This window comes from Dasypus novemcinctus, chromosome 28 (genome assembly GCF_030445035.2).
Source record: "Dasypus novemcinctus isolate mDasNov1 chromosome 28, mDasNov1.1.hap2, whole genome shotgun sequence".
NCBI lineage: Eukaryota > Metazoa > Chordata > Mammalia > Cingulata > Dasypodidae > Dasypus > Dasypus novemcinctus.
This window is the reverse complement of record NC_080700.1, coordinates 28,210,817-28,233,600: the sequence shown is the minus strand read 5'-3', so window position 1 is coordinate 28,233,600 and position 22,784 is coordinate 28,210,817. Positions and strand designations below refer to the sequence as shown.

Genomic DNA, 22,784 nt, shown 5'->3' with positions numbered 1-22,784 from the left:
CTTTTTTCTTTTCTTTCTTTTTTTTTTTAAAGATTTATTTATTTATTTAATTTCCCCCCCTCCCCTGGTTGTCTGTTCTTGGTGTCTATTTGCTGCATCTTGTTTCTTTGTCCGCTTCTGTTGTCGTCAGCGGCATGGGAAGTGTGGGCGGCGCCATTCCTGGGCAGGCTGCTCTTTCTTTTCACGCTGGGCGGCTTTTCCTCACGGGCGCACTCCTTGCGCGTGGGGCTCCCCTACGCGGGGGACACCCCTGCGTGGTGCGGCACTCCTTGTGCGCATCAGCGCTGCGCATGGCCAGCTCCACACGGGTCAAGGAGGCCCGGGGTTTGAACCGCGGACCTCCCATATGGTAGACGGACGCCCTAACTACTGGGCCAAAGTCCGTTTCCCTCCTTTTTTCTTTCTCACTCCTGCTAGAGGTTTGTCAGTTTTATTGATCTTTTAAAAAAGCAACTCTGGTTTATTGATTTTTCATACTGTTTTTCTGATTTCCACTTCATTGATTTCTGCCCTTATCATTATTACTTCTTTCCTTATACTTGCTTTGAATAAGCACTTCCTACCATTTTATCTCCAATTTCTCTCATTCCTTCTTCTGTCCAAATTCAGCTATTGAGCCATATATGTGAGCTTTTATTTAGATTTATTTTATTTATTTATCCCCCACCCCCTTGCCACTTGCTTGCTGTCTGCTCTCTGTGTCCATTCGCTGTGCGTTCTTCTGTGTCTGCTTGTCTCCCTTTGCTGTGTCATCTTGCTGTGCCAGCTCTCTGCAGGTGTGGGCCTTTGGCTGTCCACAGGCACAGGCCATCAGCTCTCCATGGACACAGGCCGTCAGCTCTCTGTGGGCACAGGCCAGCTTGCCTTCACAAGGAGGCCCTGGGAAGTGAGCTCAGGGCCTTCTGTATTGTAGACAGGAGCCCATTTGGTTGAGCCACATCTGCTTCCCCATCTGTGAGCTTTTTATTTGGGTTATTGTATTTTTCAGATCTAAAATTTCCTGTTGGCTCTTCATTATACCTTCTATTTCTCTGCTGAGGCTTTCAGTTTTTTTTCATTTGTTTTGAGTTTGTTTGTAATTGCTTCCTGAAGCATTAGTATATTGGCTGCTTCAAACTCTTCACCAGATAATTCTAATATCTCTGCGTCTCAGTTTGACATCTATTGACTGTGGGTTGTTTTTGTTTTGTTTTGTTTATTTAGTTGGAGATCTTCTTAGTTTTGGGACGATGAATGATTTTTTAAAATTGAAACTAACTTTTTGGATATTATGTTATGAGAGTCTTGATCTTATACAAACTCCCTGTTTTAACAGGCCTTTTCTGATACCACTAACATCAGAATTGGGGAGCCACCTCATTACTACAAAGAGCTGGAGGAAGAAATCTAGATTTCTTATGGCCTCAATTGACACCAGAAGGGGAGAGGATAGTACTGCTTGTGGTGGGGCAGGCAATTTGCCAGCCCTTGTGGCCTCAGTGATACCAAGGGCAGTTGGGTGGTGGTCGAAGTCCATCTAGTAGAGAATATATTAGGGAGCCTCAGTACAGCCCAGGGAGGGTGGAAGTCTAGGCTCATTGCTCAGCCTGTGCTGGCATGAGTAGGGATGGGGCTGTTTTTTTCCTGTAGTATTTGGTTAGTAAAAAGCAGTTATTGTTTACATGTTTTCTGTCTTGTTAGGCTGCCCTTTTCATGGTCCTTTGGCTAGAGAGAGCAGACTTCTACTGGGGTTTTTTTTTCTTCTTTGTCTCTGTCCATTGGTATTTATGGGTTGCTGGCTTCTTCCACACGAAATGTGGGATGTGTGATGCAAAAAGAAAACCCAAGGAACCCACCACCATGTGATTTCTTGGGTCCTGAAATCTCTAGTGGTTTACCCCTTTCCCTCCTTTTCAGAGTCTTTTTATGTTCATTTATAAGTAATGTCCAGGGTTTTGAATTGTACTTAGTGAGAGGAATAGGAAAAGGTATGTCTACTTCATCTTCATGGAAGTGGAGTGGATGTTGAATACGTAATATATGTACCTCTGGGATGTGATAAAAAAGAGCCATTATTTGACCACACACACAAACACACAAGTGCAGGCATATGTATACATTATTTTATATGAAAGTCTACTGAAGACACAGAACAAAGTATGTTGTGCTGAGAAAAAAAATAGCAGGGTGCTGACACCAACGTCTGAGAATGATCTGTCAGATATAACTGATTTAAAGCCACAGCATGCTACAAAGATTATGACTAAAGAATTACACGTAATACACTGGATTTGGAATAAGGTTTACTAGGAAAAGAAAAAATTCAACCGAATTCCTCAGATGTTCAGAGAATCAAGTTAACCTTCCTTTAATCGACATGCCCATGATGATACAATTAGAGAATTTCTACAGCAGCAAACCAGGAGATTGGTAAGAAAAGGAGAAAAAGAAGTTGTATGATGCTTTAAGAAAGAAATAAGATTAAAACTAAATTCCATTGATTTAATCAGTATTATATTGGTATTTCAAATATGACTTTATATTGAATTTATGGTCAAATAATAGATTGTGGTATATATGAAAATTGAAGCCCGCCCAAGGTTCTTAAGGTATCCTTCCATTTAGAAAATCATAACTGTTGTGTACACAATATGGCCCTTTCAACCCCTGATTTGCTTTCAGTTGTGATAAGTCAGAGGCAGGTGGAAATGGAAGTGTTCGATAAATACTTCTTTTTTTTTCTCTTTATTTATTTTTCTTAATGTTACATTAAAAAAATATGAGGTCTCCATATACCCCCACCCCCCTCACCGCACTCCTCCCCCCATAACAACAACCTCCTCCATCATCATGAGACAGTCATTGCACTTGGTGAATACATCTCTGAGCACTGCTGCACCTCATGATCAATAGTCCACACCACGTTCCATCCAGTGGGCCATGGGAGGACACACAATGGCCAGTAACTGTCCCTGCAGCACCACCCAGGACAACTCCAACCCCCAAAAATGCCCCCACACCACATCTCTTCCTCCCACTCCCTACCCACAGCAGCCACCATGGCCACTTTCTCCACACCAATGCCACATTTTCTTCGATTACTAATCATAATAGTTCATGAATAGAATATCAGTAAGTCCACTCTAATCCATTCTCTATTTCTCCATCCTGTGGACCCTAGAATGGCCGTGTCCACTCCACATCTTTGATAAATACTTCTTGATGATAATTAAATCCATCCTGGTGAATAGAAGGTACATTTGTGTACATAAAAATCCATGAGATGACAAGACCAGAAAGATAAATACAGCTGACTAAAGAATGCTACAGGATTTCTTTTCACCCCTTTCTTTTTCTTTTTTGTTATTTGACAGTTACTCATCCTCCAAACCCTCCCATACGTCTGGTTCTTCACCATTTTCATTTAAATGTCAATCTTTTCAGGAAAAAGATGGTGTAAATAACAGCAATGGTTAGGAATAGAATTCGATTTGAAGTCAAGGTAAAACACAAACCATCTATAATATTTCTTTACTCTCTGTCATATATTTATCAGTAGGTACATGTCCTTTCTTAATTTCTGACCTCTCAGGTAATTATTTCTATCCTGCTACTAATAAACATCATTATTTCTTATGCCTGTATCTACTCTTTTTAATTAAAGCAACAATATTCTCTCCTTGAGAACAATGCTGCATTTTGAAATCTGGCCAGTCACTCCTTCTTGAAAATTTCTGTCCCAAATCCTTCTGGACTCTTTGACTGTCTGGGTGAGGCAGGGCTGGTTTCGAATCCTGCTCTGCTCTAACTTCCTGCATGGTTTCAGGCAAGTCTGTCAGCATGTGCTCACTGCATGTCTCTGGGTCACATTTTAATTAAAGCAGGTGCATTGTTTTGTTAGACAAAATTCAACTGCACATTCAATAGACTACAGGATAGCGTAAACATAACTTTTATATGCACTGGGAAACCAAGAGTTCACGTGACTAACTTTACCCTGACATTGACATTGCCGTAGTCTGGAATTGAACCCATAATATCTCCAGTGCATACCTGTATTTAGAATTACTCTTACTTACGATCTAATTGAATTTGTCCAAAGTTTTTTGGGATGGGCCAGTACTTTTCCAGATACGACCCTCGCCTCTCTTATGCAAATTCAAGTTCCAACTCCTCGACTATCCGTGAGAAGCGAGAGCCAAAATTTCTTCTTATAAAATCAAAATAATAAGACCCATATTTAAGTTCTTCTAAAGAAAGCAGAAGAACTGAAAGTAATTTCATAAAACTAATGTTACCTGAGGAAAATATTCAAAGATAATTTTTCCATTTCTTAATCAGCTGCATTTTGTATGCTCATAATTTCTTCCATTCTCCTTTTTTTCCGTGAATGGAAAATAATAACATCCTAAAGTAGAAAGGTACATATAAGGTTAATTGACTTACAGAAAGGAAATTGGAAGCTGCCAGTTTTTCTGAATTGTAATCACAGTAAATAGAGCTTTGCATTCTTCTAGACAAATCCCTGGGTCTGGTTTCACGTGCTACATATCATATTTTTTATACTTCATATTTCTTTCATGAAGAATTTTTGAGTAATCAGGAGGAAGATTTAAGAAGAAAACGGATGTATTTTAATGTTGCAAGGTATGAAAGGAAGGACTCACCACTCTTATCTGTCAGCCTTTTTTAGGTAACACATTTAGTTTTGATAATAAACTGACTCCTATCCAAGCAGTCTTTATTTGATTAATGTGGCAACTTGGCAAAATCCTGTTCCATGCGTCAAAATGAAGGTAATATGCATAGTCTTTGGTTTAAAAGAAGAAATTATTCTCAGCTAACGTTACTTGAACCCCATGACCAAGATAGAATGTTGATCCAAACAAAAATAGACCCTTTCCTGTAGAGAAACTTAACATCTAGTATGACTTAAGGTATAACACACAGAGGTTAACAACATTTTAAATGTGTCCAGTCATTTAGTAATAATCAGGAAGGGAGTTACAGACAATACTCCATGGCCACTGACATCTCTGCATGAATAAGCATGCTGTAGATAATAAAGCTAACATTATAACTTAATGTATATTTGTTGGTCAGATGAGAGTCATGGTTGGAAAATGATTGAAAAGTTATACCCTATTCAAAAGAAACAGATAGGAAGCAAACGGAACTCAAACTCTTGAGCACCTGCTTTTCACTTGGGAGGCCCCAGGTTCAGTTCCTGGTACCTCCAAGAAAACCCCAAAAACAAAAAACAAGCAAACAAATGGGAAAAAAAAAACAACTACAGGGAGCCAATGTGGCTCAGTGGTTGAGTGTCAGCTTCCCACATACAAGATCCCAGGTTCAATCCCTGGGCCCCAATACCTAAAAAAATAAAGAGAGAGAGAGAGAGAGAGAGAGAGAGAGAGAGAGAGAGAGAGAGAGAGAGAGAGAGAGAGAGAGAGAGAGAGAGAGAGATAGCAAGAAATGAGATCTAATTTACATGCCAAAAATAGATCACCTTTGAGTTCTCATTTTTGCGCACCTGAGCATCTAATCAATCACCAATCCAATTGATTTTGCCACCAAATATATCTTGAATCAGTCTACTTTGTCCACACCCTTGCCACAGCCTGGTTCAAGCCATGGGAGACTTGTCACAGCCTCTTTTTTTTTTTGTCTTTATTTTTGTAATGTTACATTAAAAAAATATGAGGTCCCCATATACCCCCCACCCCCCTCACCCCACTCCTCTCCCCATAACAACAACCTCCTCCATCATCATGAGACATTCATTGCACTTGGTGAATACATCTCTGAGCACCGCTGCACCTCATGGTCAATGGTCCACATCATAGCCCACACTCTCCCACAGTCCACCCAGTGGGCCATGGGAGGACATACAATGTCTGGTAACTGTCCCTGCAGCACCACCCAGGACAACTCCAAGCCCCGAAAATGCCCCCACATCTCATCTCTTCCTCCCACTCCCTACCCCCAGCAGCCACCAAGGCCACTTTCTCCACACCAATGCCACATTTTGATGGCTAATCACAATAGTTCATGAATAGAATATCAGTAAGTCCACTCTAATCCATACTCTATTCCTCCATCCTGGGGACCTTAGAATGGTTGTGTCCACTCCACATCTATATCAAGAGGGGGCTTAGATTCCCCATGGATGCTGGATGCAATTCTCCTGCTTTCAGTTGTACGCACTCTTGGCTCCATGGTGTGGGGGTTGACCTTCTTCACCTCCATGTTAGCTGGCTAGGGTAAGCCCAATAAACCAGAGTGTAGGGGTTGCAAGTCTGTTGAGGCCCAGGGCCTGGCTATCACATGGTCAGTCCAGAGATTCAGGTCCCCTGGGTATACACTAAACCCCAGCACCAACTACAGTTCCAGTAAAAGTAACAGGAGAGGCTTGTGGACAAAGATCACATCTGAGTCCAGATCCATCACACAGAAACACGAACTCCAAAGTAGGGCCAACTGACATGGCACTGAACTCCATCTGCCATGACCATAGAACCTGTGGCCCTCAGAAGAACCAATACCTGGGGTATCTACTTTATCTGTCTCTGGGACTCTTCTCCCTCCGTCTCCTCCCCCTGATCATAGTTACTGGGTAGAGACTAGAAGATGCTACAAAGACACTGCCTTCTCTTTAACACCCTTTAAGGACCTCACTGCACTTGGATAAACCCTTGATTTCTTAAAGGGCTCCCAGCCACATTTCCACATTTTACGCTATTTTTCCTCACTGGTCCCAGCCACACAGTCCTTTTTTTAGGTCTTTCGATAGATACACCGAGCTTATTTCACACTCAAGGTTTTGTGTTGTGTGTGTGAGTGCCTTTCTTTTTCCTCTCTGTTCTTTGTACAGGCTGCAGGTCCACTTCTCTTTGCCTAGATAATTCCTAGTTTATCTTTTGCATTTCAGCTCGAGGGATGTTTTCTCAAGAAAGACTTCCGTGTCTCTCCAAGCTGTGCTAATTCATTCTACTAATCATTCTTATAGGGACTTACTGCCAAGCAGTCATAACAGTTGCATTGATATATGAGCCTTGTGGTTATTTGTTTAGGGACCATTTTCCAACCAGAATGCAGCATCTCATTCTTTAAAAAGAAAAATTTTAAAAAACTTTAAAAAAAATTTTTAAAGAAGCTTTAGATTACAGAAATGTTACATAGAAAATATAGGGGATTCCCGAATACCCCACCCCCTCCTCCTCCCCATTTCCCCCCCTTAAAACAACATCTTTCATTAACGTGGTACATTTGTTACATTTGATGGACACATATTGAAGCATTGCTACTAACCACAGTCTATTGTTTACATTATGGTTTATACTTTGCACCGTACAATTTTATAATTTTGACAAAATGTATAACGGCCTGTATCCATCGTTCCAATGTCATTCGGGACAATTCCAAGGTCCCCAAAATGCCCCATGTTACACCTCTTCTTCCCTCTCCCTGCCCTCAGAACCTCTGGTGGCCACTGCCTTTATATCAATGTTACAAGTTCTTCCATTGCTAGAATAAACAGAAGTCTACTTTAGTCCATAGTTGCATTTCCCCCTTATGTTTGTTCATTCCTCAGTCTTGAGGATTCTGGGATGGTGATGCCCACTCTGCCTCTAATTGAGAGGGGGCTTAGACCCCATGGGGCAGATGGATGGAACTATCTTGCTTGCGGTTGTAGATACTTCCTTACTGTAGCTCCAGAGTTTATGTCACAGCATAATTAATAAATATTTCTTGAGTAAATGTATATTGCAACCAGAATGGTACAAACTAATGACAACTGAAAGCACTGGTAACTGAAACCCAGCTGGCAGGAATGATAAAGATATCAGATAATGAAACCGGCACCCCCAAAATTCTCTCCTGGGAAAGTCCTGCCAGTTGCTGATGCGAAAAATACCTCAAAGCTATAATTATCTGAGTGAGCTGACATGTGAGTGTGAATTAATTTACTAGATCTTTTTGTATCTTGACAGAGAAAGGAAGTCATTCATTTAAGAAATATTTACTGGGCCCCCATATTAATCACTGGGGATATACAGTTACACTTGCCCCTAAAACTATCAGGAATAGGAAATACTACAAAAATGGAGGCCCACATGTTGCATATTTTAAACTAATTAAAAGTTATGTATAAAATAAATTATATCTCCATACCACAACAATTGTCGTTGCAGAATAACACTTTTTTAAAAAAAGTATAAAACTATGGATTTTTTATGATTGAGAGTCAGTAAAATATCAAAGATGACTAAATTTAATTTTTCTTGTCTAGCTCTGGGTGTTGGTAAGCTAGTGATATTTGGATGGGTAACAAAATTAAAACACATGTATCTCAAAAATATTATATTCCATACATTTTATTTTTCTTGTCTCATGTTCAGAAAAATTAATTAATTATGTTGTCATAATCAAGTTTCTCACATACATTGTATTTTATGGACAACTAATGCCAGATTAGATAGCCTTTCTTGATTATCTAAGTTAGTTTTTTACTCCATTTCATTTTAGAAAAATTTCATTCAACCCAACGCAGCTGAAGTTGTTAATAAACTTCTTTAAGCAATTATCAAATTCAGATATAAACCATGACTTTTACATTTCATGTTAACACTTTGTAATGAAGTCCCGTAACTTATCATTGTTATCAGAGAATATATTGCAAAACAGTTTATTTCGTCAGAGAATATTGCTAACACTCATACCACTATTTTCACCACTTCTTATAAAGTAACATCTAGTTGCCCTTAGTAAATATTAAAGAATCTGGTACCCTTTCCCCCTTATATCTAGGCTAATGCATATAAATTTAAGAATAATATGAATTGTTTAACATCACAAAACATTCCTCAGGTGGCATGTGCAAGTTTTGCAAATCCCAAAGTAATTCCTGAGTATTTCTTGGATCGTGAGTTGGGTCATGAAAAGAAGCACAAAACTGTACCCTTGGCACTGCTGGGAAGCAACATTTTGATAATGCAAGATTTTTTTTGCCTGTGCCTGAGATAATAATGCCTTTGAAAATTAATTTACCTTTTCTCTTACCTAAGTGCACCTACTGCTCAAAGCTTGCCCCACACACTGAAACAGCACCTCTTTTGTTTTTGAAGATACAGGGTAAGAGTTTAGAAATGTATTTCTTTTTGTTTTGTTTTTAGTTGGTACTGGGCACTGAACCCAGAACCTCAAACATGAGAAGCAGGTGCTCAACCACCGAGCTACATCCGCTCCCCAATGAGAGTTGGTTTTTTTTGTTTGTTTGGTTTTTTTTTGTTGTTGTTGTTTGTTTTTAGGAGGTACTGGGGATTGAACCCAGGACCTTGTCCATGGCAAGCAGGCACTCGGCCACCGGAGCGTCATCCCCTCCCCGGAAACGTATCTCTTGATTCTTGAACAGTCTTAGTCATGACAGCGCGTCTTCTGGGTCAGGGTTGGTGCTGTGTAGGTACGTTCTTTAAGAATTGTGCTCTTTGCTCATCTGTGCGTGTTTGTGGATGGGGAAGCCCTCCAAAGCACAGGGCCCTGGGCAGAGGCCCTTCTTTGCTGGGTCCAGGGCTGGTGTTGTAGACACTGGTGAATAGTTGCTCTCCCTCCAGAGGCAGAAAGACTAGTGGAGGATGCAGACCAGGAAAAACACTGCAATGCAGGATATAAATCAAGGTGCTCTGGAAGCAGACAGGAGTTCCACCTCACTCTACCTCGGGGGGATCAGGTAAGGGCTCATGGAGAAAGCGATGTTTAAACTGAGAGCGAAGGGTGAGCGAATGTTGGCCAGGCTACAGAGTCTGGAGGAAAGGAAGAGAATTCCAATTGAAGGAACAGCTTGTTGGAGGATTAACATGCTGTGGGCCAGTGTAGAGATTTGGAGGAGGCGAGTAGGGAAAGGGTGAGAGGTGAGGTGAGTCCCTTAGGCAGACACCAGATTAAAAGGCTGTGAACCATTTTAAGGAGCATGGACTTTATCCTGAGGGCCACGTGAGACCTTGGAAGGATGTTAAGGTTTTTGTTGTGGGGAGGCAGTCTGGGTGCCCTGTGGAGATTGGATTGGAGATGAATGAGAGTGGAAATAGAAGAGCCAGTGGGGGGAAGCAGATTTGGCTCAACTGATAGAGCATCCGTCTACCACATGGGAGGTCCAGGGTTCAAACCCAGGGCCTCCTGACCTGTGTGATAAGCTGGCCCATGTGCAGCGCTGATGTGCACAAGGAGTGCCGTGCCACGCAGGGGTGTCCCCCATGTAGGGGAGCCCCACACTCAAGGAGTGCACCCTATAAGGAGAGCCGCCTAGCACGATAAAAGCGCAGCCCACCCAGGAGTGGCCCCCCACACACGGAGAGCTGATGCAAAAAGATGATGCAACAAAAAGAGACACAGATTCCTGATGCCTTGACAAGAATACAAGTGGACACAGAACACACAGCAAATGGACACAGAGAGCAGACAACTGGGGGAGGGGGAGAGAAATAAATAAAAAATAGGACTTTAAAAAAATAAATTTAAAAAAGAAAAAAAGAAGGCCAGTGGGACAACATGCAGTGACCCAGGAGAGAAATGAGAAGCCCTGATCCAAGGCACTGCCCATGGGGTGGAGAGGGATGGAAAGATGCAAAGATGTGATGGAGAGATTAAGTCCATGTGAAGAATGAGGAGGAAGGAATCGAGGAATCCATTTAACTTCCAGTATATTTGGCCTGAGCATCTGGGTCCCGGAGGCTGGGCCATCATGAAGATAAATCATGAGGATCGGGAGCAGCGAGTTGGCGGAGAAAGGTGATATATCCAGTTTCAGACATTTTGAACTCAAGTTGCCTCCTTGGACATCCAGAGGAGCCCATCAGCAAGGGAATGTAGTCTGGAGATCAAGAAATAGGTCTCAGGGAGAGATACAGCTTTAGATTTAGCTGTGCATAAATGGCGTTTAACACCATGGGAAGGCAAAGGATGACCATTGTGGGGGTGGGAATTCACCGTACCTTCTTTTATTTTTTTTAAGATTTATTTATTTATTTCTCTCCCCTCCCCCCCCCCCCCACCCCGATTGTCTTTCTCTGTGTCTATTTGCTGCGTTTTCTTTGTCTGCTTCTGTTGTTAGCCGCACGGGAATCTGTGTTTCTTTTTTTGTTGCGTCATCTCATTGTGTCAGCTCTCTGTGTGTGCAGCACCATTCCTGGGCAGGCTGCACTTTCTTTCACGCTGGGCGGCTCTCCTTATGGGGCGCACTCCTTGCGCGTGGGGCTCCCCTATGCAGGGGACACCCCTGCGTGGCACGGCACTCCTTGCGCGCATCAGCACTGTGCACGGGCCAGCTCCACATGGGTCACGGAGGCCCGGGGTTTGAACCGCGGACCTCCCATGTGGTAGACGGATGCCCTAACCACTGGGCCAAGTCCTCTGCCCTCCCCACTGGATCTTCTTGGATCTTGGCACAATGACTTCACAGAAAATACCTAATGGTATCACCTGCTCTTCAGATCCTCAAAATGCAGGAGGCCAACTCCAAACAGGCCAAACTCTGTACTTGGCTATATTGAATATATTCTCTTTTCATCAAGAGCTCAGTCTCCAGTCCTTCAGCATGACTAGACATCTCCCTATCTTTTCATTTTGACTAGTTAATGAATCAGTAGTTACCGTGGTGGTGACCTCCTCGCATCAGCAGACCTTGGACAAGGTCTTTCCCATTCAAGAGGTGTCTTGGCTCTTCCAAACTAGTAGGGAAATTTTCAGCAAGTTCCCTTCCAGGAAATTCTCCTGCTCTTCTGAAACCTGAATGTTCACTTCAAAATGAAATAAAGCAGCTGGTTTCCATATGGGTCCAATGAGCTGTCAAATGAAATTCCTTTGCAAGACTCCAGGTTTCCACATGGCAAATAAAGTCGGGGGCGGGGGGGGGGAGGCTGAAAAGTGTTGGGACCGGTTTATCCAACGCTGTAGAGATTTATCAACTGAGCCCTCATTGTAAAGATATTCTCTACCCTCTTGCTAAAAATGATGCATTATTTCCTGACAATGTCAGTTAATGCAGTGTCAGTTAATGCAAGATGGAGACACTTATTACTTTTGTCATTCAACAGAATGGTGAAAATCAAAAGCAAGAGGGGAGCAGATGTAGCTCAAGTGGTTGAGCACCTGCTTCCCATGTATGAGGTCTTGGGTTCAATTCCCAGTACCTTCTAAAAAAACTCCAAAAAACCAAAGAACAAGTGATAGAGGAATTTCTTTGAGAGGGAGGACAGAGAGATGCTCATAAGCGGTGATATAAAATGAGGTCCTCACCCCTTCCCTTACCAAACCAGATGAGTAGCTTTCGGCTAAGAGGTATGTTTGAGCAAAAACATGGTAAATAGAATATATTTTTTAATAAACTCTTTTATTTTTGTTGGCTTTCTCCCCATAATGGCAAACGTTAATTAAGCTGCTATTCAGGAAAGCACAGAAGTGGATATGGCCAGAGTTTCAAATTCGTGGGTGTGCTGTATAAAAAGAGACTACAAACCCACAAAATGCTCAACGAGCCAGCCACGTCTCTTAAAGGGATGGTGACGTGGTGCCAATGATACGGGATCTTCGTGCTTTTTTGTAACTGCACCATCATGAACTCCTGGGCAATTCTATGAACAACTGAAGCGTGCTATAGATATCTGTGGCCACCAATTTGGAGAGGGACCAAAAAGAAGGTTCCAAGGTTCCTTTCGACTTTGTGGGAAAGGACTTGTGACCTTGACTAGCTGGCTTCCATTCTCCCAGGTTTTTGTTTTCCACGGACAGTGGAAAAAAGTGTTTGAAAAATGACAAAAATAGAGTTCCCAGAGGAACTAGATAGATCATATCAATAACGACAAGATTCATTGTGCGCTTATTTAAGCAAGCTAATTGACAATCCGCTCAGGGTAGCAGAACATCTGGATTTCGGCGACAGTGGCCTCAGGTGTCAGTTCCTGCAGGACCTTCCCAGAGAGCTGCTTCCTTTGCCTTCCGCCGCCGTGAACCTCCCGTTAGTGCCTCTCTCTTATTTGCGTTTCGCCCAAGACAGGCACTCAACAGGTGGCCACCCTTGCCTCCCCGCCACCCAATGGAAATAGCAGTTCCTATATTAAGCAAATGACCCCGAGGTGTCTAAGCCAGTTGCTAAAAGGGAGGATGACATAGCCTCACCCCAAGGAAACTGCCTCTTGCCCTCCTGTGACTTTCAGATGATCTGGAGCGAGAATTAACCTGAACGTTGATAAACTTCACTCGAAGGTTTCCAATGCCGAGGCACACTGTTCACGATGCCTGAGGAGCCGTTCCCTGGCCAAAACCGTCGTCATTTCTAACTTTAGCGATATGCTCTCTCTCCTCCGCCAAGCCTTCTCTAAATTCTATGGGGCATTGTTAGTAAGTACCCTTGTTTATGTTTTTAAAAAGCACTTTGGAATGCGTGGTTTATTTAGTTTTGAAGGTGACCCCTATCCTATTTGGAAGCCAAATGGGCCCGACAGTTAGGTCATTATTTTTTTTTTAACAGTAACGAGTGACATTTGTAATTGCTTTTCCTCACCTCTTAATATTTTACTGAATGTGAAACTTAGAGGATGCTTTGCTTTTAAACGCTCACTTTCTGGTGTTTTTCTGTCCTTGTCGAGGTCTAGGCTTATTCAACTCTACTTCTGTTTTTTCTTTCATTTGGGGCTTGCAAAAGTGTCCTGTGCTGTGCAGGGACTTATTCTCCGTCAAATGTTATTTGATCTTATTCTTGCATTCCCTGAGGATCAGTTACTCTCATGTGTCTCTGGACAAGTATTGATCACTGGGTTGAGATGCTCTTGTGCTTGCGATAAAGTTTTCTAGTCATTTCTTTTACTTGGCCGTATTTGTTGAAAGTGGTGAATTTAGTTTACACAGAGTCTCTAACCAGGAGGGAAGAGTTGGGTTTACCTCTTTTTACTACTCCCTCCCCTTACTTTTCTTTCTCTTTCTCTCCTTATTTTATCCTTTGTATTAGTCAGCTGGAAGGGTGGTGCTGATGCAAAGTACCAGAACTCTGTTGACTTTTATAAAGGGTATTTATTTGGGGTAGACGCTTACAGTTAGCAGGCCCTAAAGAGTCCAACTCAAGGTAGCATAAGAGATACTTCCCCACCCAAAGTCTGTTGCCATGTGTTGAAGCAAGATGGCGGGTGATGTCTGCGAGGGTTCAGCCTTCCTCTTCCTCTTAAGGCTCTGTGGTCCCAGCTTCTTCCCATCTCAGCTGTAGGCTGACATAGGGCTCATAAGCTATCCAGCTCATCTCTCTTTCTGGGTCTGTTTCTATGGGGCACTCTCTCTTCCTGCATACCTGCTTCTGTGTGTCTCCTTCCATGTGAGAGTCTGTTTTAGCCGCTGAGTTGCACTCTAATGCCATGGTTGGATCAAAGCCCTAACTGTAACATAATTTAATCAGGCGTCTCAGCTGAATCTAACACAATCAAAGGGTTATCATGCCAGAGGAACAGACCAGTTTACAAACATAAGCTATATTTCTTTTTGGAATTCCTATGTAATATCAAACTGCCACATCCCTCTAGTCTTCTTCTCTTCCTCCCTTATTCTTCCCTTCTTATGACAACAGATGCTGGAACGGTCCTAGAGGGCTTTGCTCTACCCTATAAAGTCTGGTCACATGGATAACTCATGCCCATTGCACCAGTTCAGTTCTTCCTTATGAACACCACTGAACTGAATTGCATCTTTGCTGATTTGCCATCCTTTCCCCCAACACTAGACACGGTACCCTGTTGGCAGTCCTGGAGGAAGGGATGAATTTAATTGGCCAATATCACGAATAGCTGCAAAAGAGCCAATGGCCTGTTGAGCTTCCTTCTAGCTTTCTGTGACCCTTGATCTCCTTTTCCAATCTTTGTTTTCTTTGGTTAGCATTTCTATTTATTATTTTTCTCTCCTTATTTTCGAGTAGATGAGATGCATAGATAGGTGATTACATAAACAAATGCCTGCCATCTGCTTTGCATTGTTCATGGGTAACCCAAGGACCCCCAAACCCAAGTGACCTCTCTTCCATTTGAAGATAAAATATTTAGGTAGGGGGTCCTTAGAAAATGCCATGTGCCTTGTGGGATATAACGGTACCAATGGCAGCAAGCGGATAAAATATATAGGAATGTGGCGTAATGGGGGTGCAATAGTTCAGGAAACTTCATGGAGAGGGTCAGCCCTCCACTGGATTTTGTGGGATCAAAGACTTTTAGTAGGGGTTGAAATTCCAGGCTGAACGCACAGTGGTCTTAAGAACATGGAGGTGAGAATTACATGTGTAAGAGAGAGGGGACCCCACACTGGCTGTCGTTTTGTGTTGGGTGAGTAGTAAGGATCCAGATGGGAGCCGTGTTGGCAGAGAGGTGGGAGGCACTCGAGCGGGGAGTGGCAAACCAGAAGAGCTATTTCAGGGGTATTAGCTTGGCAGGGATCAATGCATTAGAGTGGGGAGAGACTGAGACCAGGAAATGTTTTGGGCCGTTGTGTACTAAGTAGCTCCTAGGGTGAGCAAGACCTGAACTGCCATGGGAGTAATGAAAATAGGAAGGAGGTATCCAAAAGGGCTCCTGAGGTCAAGTCCTGACAATTCTTTAACTAAAGACTGGAATCCATGGCCCAGCTCTTCTCTTTCATATTGTAAAAGACATATTGTGTATATTCCCTTTTCATACCTAAATCTCATGACTCAGATGTCATAACCATATAGAAAAGGAGAGTTAGCATATCGCAACCAAGTTCAGGTTTCCCAAAATTAATCGCCGATGCCTGAATTTCCAGACCCTAAAGTTTTTCCATGTTTGTTTTGGTCATTATATTTAAGAACTATCAAGAATATAGTATATAAACTGTGTACTGTTAATTATGATAGTTGCTGTAAACCAGTTGTGACCAACTTTAAATTAATTATGTGATTACTTGGTGTTTTCCTTTCATTAGTGTTCTTTGTAAAAAGTCATAACAGAGATGTGCCTGCCAAATAGAAAGGTCCATTATTATCTGTTCATGCCAGGTATATTCAGAGGTGGCCACCAGCAGAGATTTTTCTAAAAAATCTAAAAGAATAGATCGATGTCTCTGACCCCAAGGACATGGGGCTCCATGTAGACATGTGGCCATTTAGATTTGCAACTATCCACTCTGCGGAAGGACTTGCTGTAGTAAAGAAACAGTGTTTCCCAAATAAAATGCTTATGACCATTTTACAGAAGAGGAAAGCAGGCTTAGCTTGTTGACATAACTTGTTCAAGTTATTCAGATAGTAAGTAGTGAAACTAGGATTCCAGTCTAAGTAGTCTCACTGCAGAACACTGGCCATTCTGTAGCACTGCCTCCCAATGAAGGGTCTTATGTCTAATTTATAGAAGAGAAAAACCAAAGATGGAGGAATTAAATGGATTTGCCCAAGGTTGCGTTCCTAGTAAATGGCAGCCGTCTTTTAACACATAGCGAGGTATTCTCTTTTAAGATTCCTGAGAACTGTGCAAAAGTGTGTCTACCTGGGCACAATTTTAACCTGCCAAGTTAAAGTGGAGAATCTGATTTGATGGAAATGGTTTGGCTTTCTATGCTGACATGCCTATTTTTCTGCATTAACTTTGGGGCTTTGATGCTGTCTTTAAATGAATGGACCAGTTTCACCCTGACCCTGTAGCACGGAAAGGTTTCATTTAGCCTCTCTCATTTATGTACTTAGGACGATCCCATCCACTTTCCCAGCAGAGTGGATTTATGCAAACAGTCACAGGAGAGAGACCTCTGGCGCTCCCATATTGGATGCTAGCCATAGATTTAAGAGTGGTCAATGACCCACAGACAGGCAGGGGTTCTTCACTCAAGAGTTTGTAATATTTTGTGTTGCAGAGACACTCAGTCTCCTTGGAAGCCTAAGTGTCAAAGCTTGACCCTCTTCCCTCCCCGCCTCACCTTGGACCAGCCCCAAAGCCACCTCCCAGGGTCCTTGAGCCCCCCACATATATCCCCAAACCTGGAGTCACTTGGGGAGGGGTCTGGCATACCTGCCACCTTACTGGGGAGAGGACCTCAGCTGGGACGCCTCTGCTCTGCTAGATTAAAGGCCTCGAGAGGATGTTGGTGGTTTCCATGCCAACCTGGTGTCAGTCCACCTTGACAGTTGTTTTAGTTGCCGGAAATGGGTTGGCTTTTGCAATGGGGATTTAATAGCTTACAAACTTACGGTTCTGAGGCCGTGAAAATGTCCAAATCAAGGCATCATCAGGAAATGATTTCTCCCCCAAGACCACCTGCTGAAGATCCTGGGCTCCTCTGTCACATGGCAAGGCACTTGGTGGCACCTGCTGGGCTGTCTCTTCTCTTCCAGGCTGCATTGCTTTCCACTTCTGGCTTCTGTGGCTTTCTCTCTTCATCTGAATTACATTCTCTTATAAAGGACTCCAGGAAGAGGATCAAGTCCCACCCTGGGTCATGCATTACTGAAGTAATCTAATCAAAAAGGTCCTAGTCCCGATCGGTGCACACCCACAAGAAGGGATTCACTTTGAGAATATAATTTTTCTGGGGTACAATATAGCGCCAAACCATCACATATGTAAAAATTATTTGTGGCCTTCCCTAACCGTGGTGCAGTCTCTGCAGGAGGAGACTGCCCGCAGGGCAGGTGCACTGCTCTACTTGCCGAGCCAGCTGCTTCTCTCGGTCCACTCGTGATGGGGACTGCCTCCCCCAGGGCAGTCTTCATTGATTTAAATGTGGATGGTTTTCGTTCTGAAGCATCAGATTTCTGCTTATGAACTATGGAAAAGCCTCCTTAAATTCACAAGGCTCCGACCAGCTGGCTAGGATGGCTGACTTCCAATTGCCCACACCTGTCCATTACCTGCCTGTCACGCTGGCCTGCCCAGGGAGAGAGCACCTGTGACCCCCAAGGGGCTGTCACACCCACGCCTCTCAGGCGTACAGTCTGGCACCTGCTCCCTGAGATACGTTGCGAACTTTAGAAACTGGAATTGAACAGGCTCCATGTTACTATCACTCCCTTCTAGGTGTTCTTTTTTTTTTTCTCTCTATTTTTTAAAAATATAAGAGGTCCCCATATACCCCTCGACCCCCTCACCCCACTCCTCCCACATCAACAACCTCTTTCATCATCGTGGGACATACACTGCATTTGGTGAATGCATTTTGGAGCACTGCTGCTGCCCACATGGATAGTGGTTTACATTGTAGTTTACACTCTCCCTCAGTCCACCCAGTGGGCCATGGCAGGACATACGATGTCCAGCAGCTGTCCCTGCAGGACCACCCAGGACACTCCAAGTCCTGAAAATGCCCCCACATCTTATCTCTTCTTCCCTCTCCCTGCCCTCAGCAGCCACCGTGGCCACTTTCTCCACATCAATGCCACAATTTCTTCCATGACTAATCACAATAGTTCCATAGTAGAATATCAGTAAGTCCACTCTCATCCATACTCTATTCCTCCATCCTGTGGACCCTGGGATGGTTATGTCCACTCCACCTCTATATCGAGAGGGGGCTTAGATTCCACATGGATGATGGATACAATTCTCCTGCTTGCAGATGTTCTTATTTTTGTTCATTCGAGTAAATATCGGTAGTTTGCCACACTACAGACATTTGTTTTTTCACTCTTTTCCTTGGCTCGGCTCTAAGGGCCATCCATGCTATCCCCGGCAGGTATATATATATTCAGGGCTCTATCAGCAGGGGTTTCCCCAAAAACCTTAAAGGACCAGGCCACCCCGAGCCCCCGGGCTTGTGTTTGTCTTCATGTCTATTTCTGCACTAATAAAGGAACAGAGAAACATCAGGTACAAGGAGTTGACAACACCAAGGTTTTTATTAATGGGAGAAATATTTTTACTGGAACATTCTTACATCTGTAGACTAGAGTTTCATGGCCCTAACCATATAATAAGAAGCAGAGTTTTGGAATTTACCAGTGGGCTAGACGGTCTTAATTATTTTAAAATAGTTTCGGCTGCTTGCACTGATGTGATTTAAAGTTGTCACGGAAGAAAGAGTGAAATATGTTTTTCCTCTTCCAAAACGTCTTGCTTCCATTCTGCTGACGCCTGGCGTGGAACAGAACCAGGGGCAGATGCTCTTTCTCATAAAATGTAGGTCGTTTACAAGAAACGCCTTGAGGTTAAATGCCTTTAGAAACAAGAGGCCGTTCAGGATCGGTGGGCACAATAATCCTTTTTCCCTCCAAACGAGGCCTGGCCCTTCGGGGGAGCTGGAGCGTGATGTGAGCGGCAGGCAGAAGCGGCTGTCTGCGAGACCGTGGTGTGAATCAACGAGCGCATTGCATTGTCACAGGTGGAAACATGCACGCTCCTTTGTCCCGCAGGGCCAGAAACACACTTTCCACCCCCAGAGGTGCGATTGGCCCAGCCCCTGGGACGCAGGCGCTTCTCTGAGCCGGTGTGCAGATGAACCTGGAGGCGGAGGTTCTGGATTGGGGAGAGGCCGGGGAGCGCGGGCTTCGGGTTCAGGTTCTGCGGGAGGAGCCGGCGGTCCAGCGGGACCTCGCCTCCCATCCTCGCCGTCCCCCGGGGCTGCAGGGGCAGTGCCCCGTGCGGGCACCGCGACCCTCCCGCAGCCGAACACCTCCTGGGTCTGCGCAGCGGCGTGTAGTCCAGTGAGGCCGGTGTGCGTGTCCCCGTGGCGCAGGCCGCTCCCTCCCGAGGTCACGCCCGCGCCTGCGCAGCACCCCGCGGCGCCCTCCTCGGCCGCCTCCGGAGCCCACGCCGGCGCGCCCTTCTCTTTCTGGTCTTGACTTCCTGTGTGTGTGTGTGTGTGTGTGTGTGTGTGTGTGTGTGTAGGTGTGATGGCGTGTGTCCGGGTCGGTCCCTCTGTCTGGGAGTCTCTGTGTGTCTGTCCATCTGTCTCTGTCTCCATTTGTGTATCTGTCTGTGGGTCCGTGTGTGTGTCTTGTGTGTGTCTGTGTGTGTCTCTGTGTGTCTGTGTGTTCATTCATATGCCTGTGTGTCTGTGTGTCTCCGTGTTTGTGTATCTGTGTGTGTGACTCTGTGTGCCTGTGTGTCTGTGTTTGTGTATCTGATTATGTATCTGTGTGTCTGTGTGTGTGTCTGTTTCTGTCTGTGTTTCTGTGTGTGTGTCCATCTGTGTGTCTGTGTCCATGTGTCTGTGGGTCCGTGTGTGTGTGTATCTGTGTCTGTGTATCTGTCCATCTGTCTGTGTGTGTCTATGTTTATGTCTCTGTGTGTCTGTCTGTGTTTGTGCATTCGTCTATGGGTCCGTGTCTGTCTGTGTATCTGTCTGTCTGTGTGTCTGTGTCTATGTGTTTCTCTGTCTGTCTGTGTGTATCTGACTATGGGTCTGTGTCGGTCTGTCTGTGTCTCTGTCTGTGTTTGTGTATCTGTCTGTGGGTCCGTATGTGTCTCTCTGTGTCTGTGTGTGGGTCTGTGTTTGAGTACCTGTCTCTGTGTCTGTCTGTGTGTGTCTGTGTGTCTGTGTGTATCGGTGTTTGTGTTTCTGTCTGTGTCTCTGTGTGTGCCTGTGTGCATCTGTCCATCTGTGTGCGTGTCTGTCTGTGTTTGTGCTTCTGTCTGTGGGTCCGTGTGTGTCTCTCTGTGTCTGTCTGTGGGTCTGTGTGTCTGTGTGTCTGTGTGTCTGTGTGTCTGCCTGGTCCCAGGCCTGGCTCGCGCCTCCCACTCCTTGCGTGCCGTGATCCTGTGCTGGGCAGCTCCCTCTCACCGGTCGGGTATGACCTGTTTCTCATCCCAGGGCTGCTCCTAACTCACTCCGTGAGGTGAGGAAAACCGGCCAAGCTCTCTGCACCTTGGGTTTTTAATTTGGAAAGTGAAGGTGTTGGGATGGAATCCAGGGGCCTTTAGAGAGCTCACAATCCTGGTCCCCATCTCAGAGATGACCCACTTACCCAAGGTTAGGCGAGTAAGAAACAAAGGGCTATTAGGCCCAGGCCCTGTGCTAAGGGCTTTAAGTATACAAATTCGTGTAGCCCACGATATCGTGATGAGGTTGTCACCATCGCTAACCCCGTTTTACAGATGAGGAAACTGAGGTACAGGAAGGGTAAGTGAGCATGTGGGGTCGAGCATGAAACGCCTTCCTAAGCCCACCTCCCCTGTGTTTAGCTATCCGTGGGCATTTTCTAGATCCCACACAAAACTGAGATTAGACAATAGTTCAATTCCCATGTGACCCAGCTCCACGCGGCCCTCCCGCCTCCCCTCCCCCTGCCCAGGCTTCCTTTCTTTCCCCACCACGGGAGCTGCACTGTGTGCCTTCTGCTTCACTACCTTTTTTCTCCCTTTCTTCCTCAAAGTTCATTGATCTAGATGGCTTCATGGTGCTGCTAAGTGACCACAGTGGTCATAATTCAGGTTATGTTGAGGAGGTATCGGGGATTGAACCCGGGACCTCATACATGGGAACCAGGTGCTCAACCACTGAGCTTCACCTGCTCCGCATAGTTCGGTTTTCATTTCTTAACAGGCGACCACCCCCGTCAACAGCTCCTTCAGCGATTAATGCCTTCCTTGAAGGTGTGGCTCTCCGGATAGAAATGTGCCCCCTGGCCAGGTTGGGGGTGGGGGCTGGGAAGGAGCTGGCATGGCAGGTAGAGACCCCATGTATTGTCTTGCAGCGGGTCAACCCAGCTGCAGAGCTCGGCACCTTCTCACATCCCCCCACCCCAAAGACCCTCTCACCCACAAGTTGTTGTGAGCAAGAGAGACATTCCCAAAATTCTAAAGGGCAGGCAGAGGCAGTGGATTACACTAAACCTAGCAATCCCAATGTGGCCCTTCTTCCGTCCCACCCTAAGACTCCCACCTGCAACACACATCCCTTTCCACCCTCAATTCCACGGTCTGGCTCTCTCCCTACTCCCTTTGGAACGTTCATTCTATCTCCTTCACATCAAAGTCCTCTCTCACTCTTTTATACAGACCAGTTTGGCTCTATCCCAACTCTTGTTCCCAACCTGGGATATCCAAACGAATGGGGAAAGTCTTGTTAACAGAATCCCTTCCCCCACAGCACTTTGGCAGCTGTTCCATCTCATTGAGCGTATCTTTTAGGTCTCATTCTCCCGCAATGGCTTAAAAGTACTTCTATGAACCACATACAGTCCAAGAGTCATTCTGGTGGAAAGCAATTTCGCATCTCTGTTCACATGCTTTAGGGCGAACCCTGTCTGTCACCATGTCGGCTTTCTCAAAGCGATAACATGCTTTGTTTGAATGTTACCAAATTTAATTCGTTTGGACATTTTATGTTTGCTATTCAGCACAGAAAATCAAAGTTCAACAAACTACAGACTAGGCAAATAAAAATGATTGAATTCGTGCATTTAAAATAATCCAGTAAACTCTCTTAATGGAAAAATAAATATGGTGGAGTCAGGTGGATTCCCATTGGTTTTATAGAAGCTTTTATGCAAACTCCTTTTTCCCTCCAAACCACTTCTCTAGCTTTTCTCCAGCTTTCTTTAGCTTTCTCAGAAAACTCCATTAACCTCTGCTTTTCTTTCCCTCCCTATATCAGCAATGTGAAAAATGCTGAAGGTCTAGGAAGTGCTTGTTGCTTTTTCAATGATGAATATTTAAATCGCACTGATTTACACAGAATAATGGTGTTTTATGCTGCGATGCATCTAAGTGTATGCCTATTAGAGTTTACAACTTCATTTTCCTCACCTGGAAATTGGACATAGATCTTGGACCCGACATTGTTGATTCATTTATTAGCTCTAAGAGCTTTTTCTGTGTGTGTGTATTTTT

The 22,784-nt window shown here is 44.4% G+C and overlaps 1 protein-coding gene across 9 annotated transcripts in view; it reads left to right on the top strand.

The window, feature by feature from the left end:
• The window catches only part of RPS6KA2 (ribosomal protein S6 kinase A2), a 507,583-nt gene that overhangs the window by 160,446 nt on the left and 324,353 nt on the right, over positions 1 to 22,784 (top strand). The window contains exon 1 of one of the 9 annotated variants that reach the window (XM_004465928.5): positions 13,197 to 13,374. The exons of 7 other annotated variants lie outside the window; for them this stretch is intronic. In XM_004465928.5, coding sequence (XP_004465985.1) covers positions 13,324 to 13,374 — 51 coding nt within the window. In that variant the 5' untranslated portion in view covers positions 13,197 to 13,323. Of the gene's footprint in view, positions 1 to 13,196; positions 13,375 to 22,784 lie in introns of those variants that run through there. One more of the 9 variants, XM_058289679.2, reaches the window with a different exon arrangement.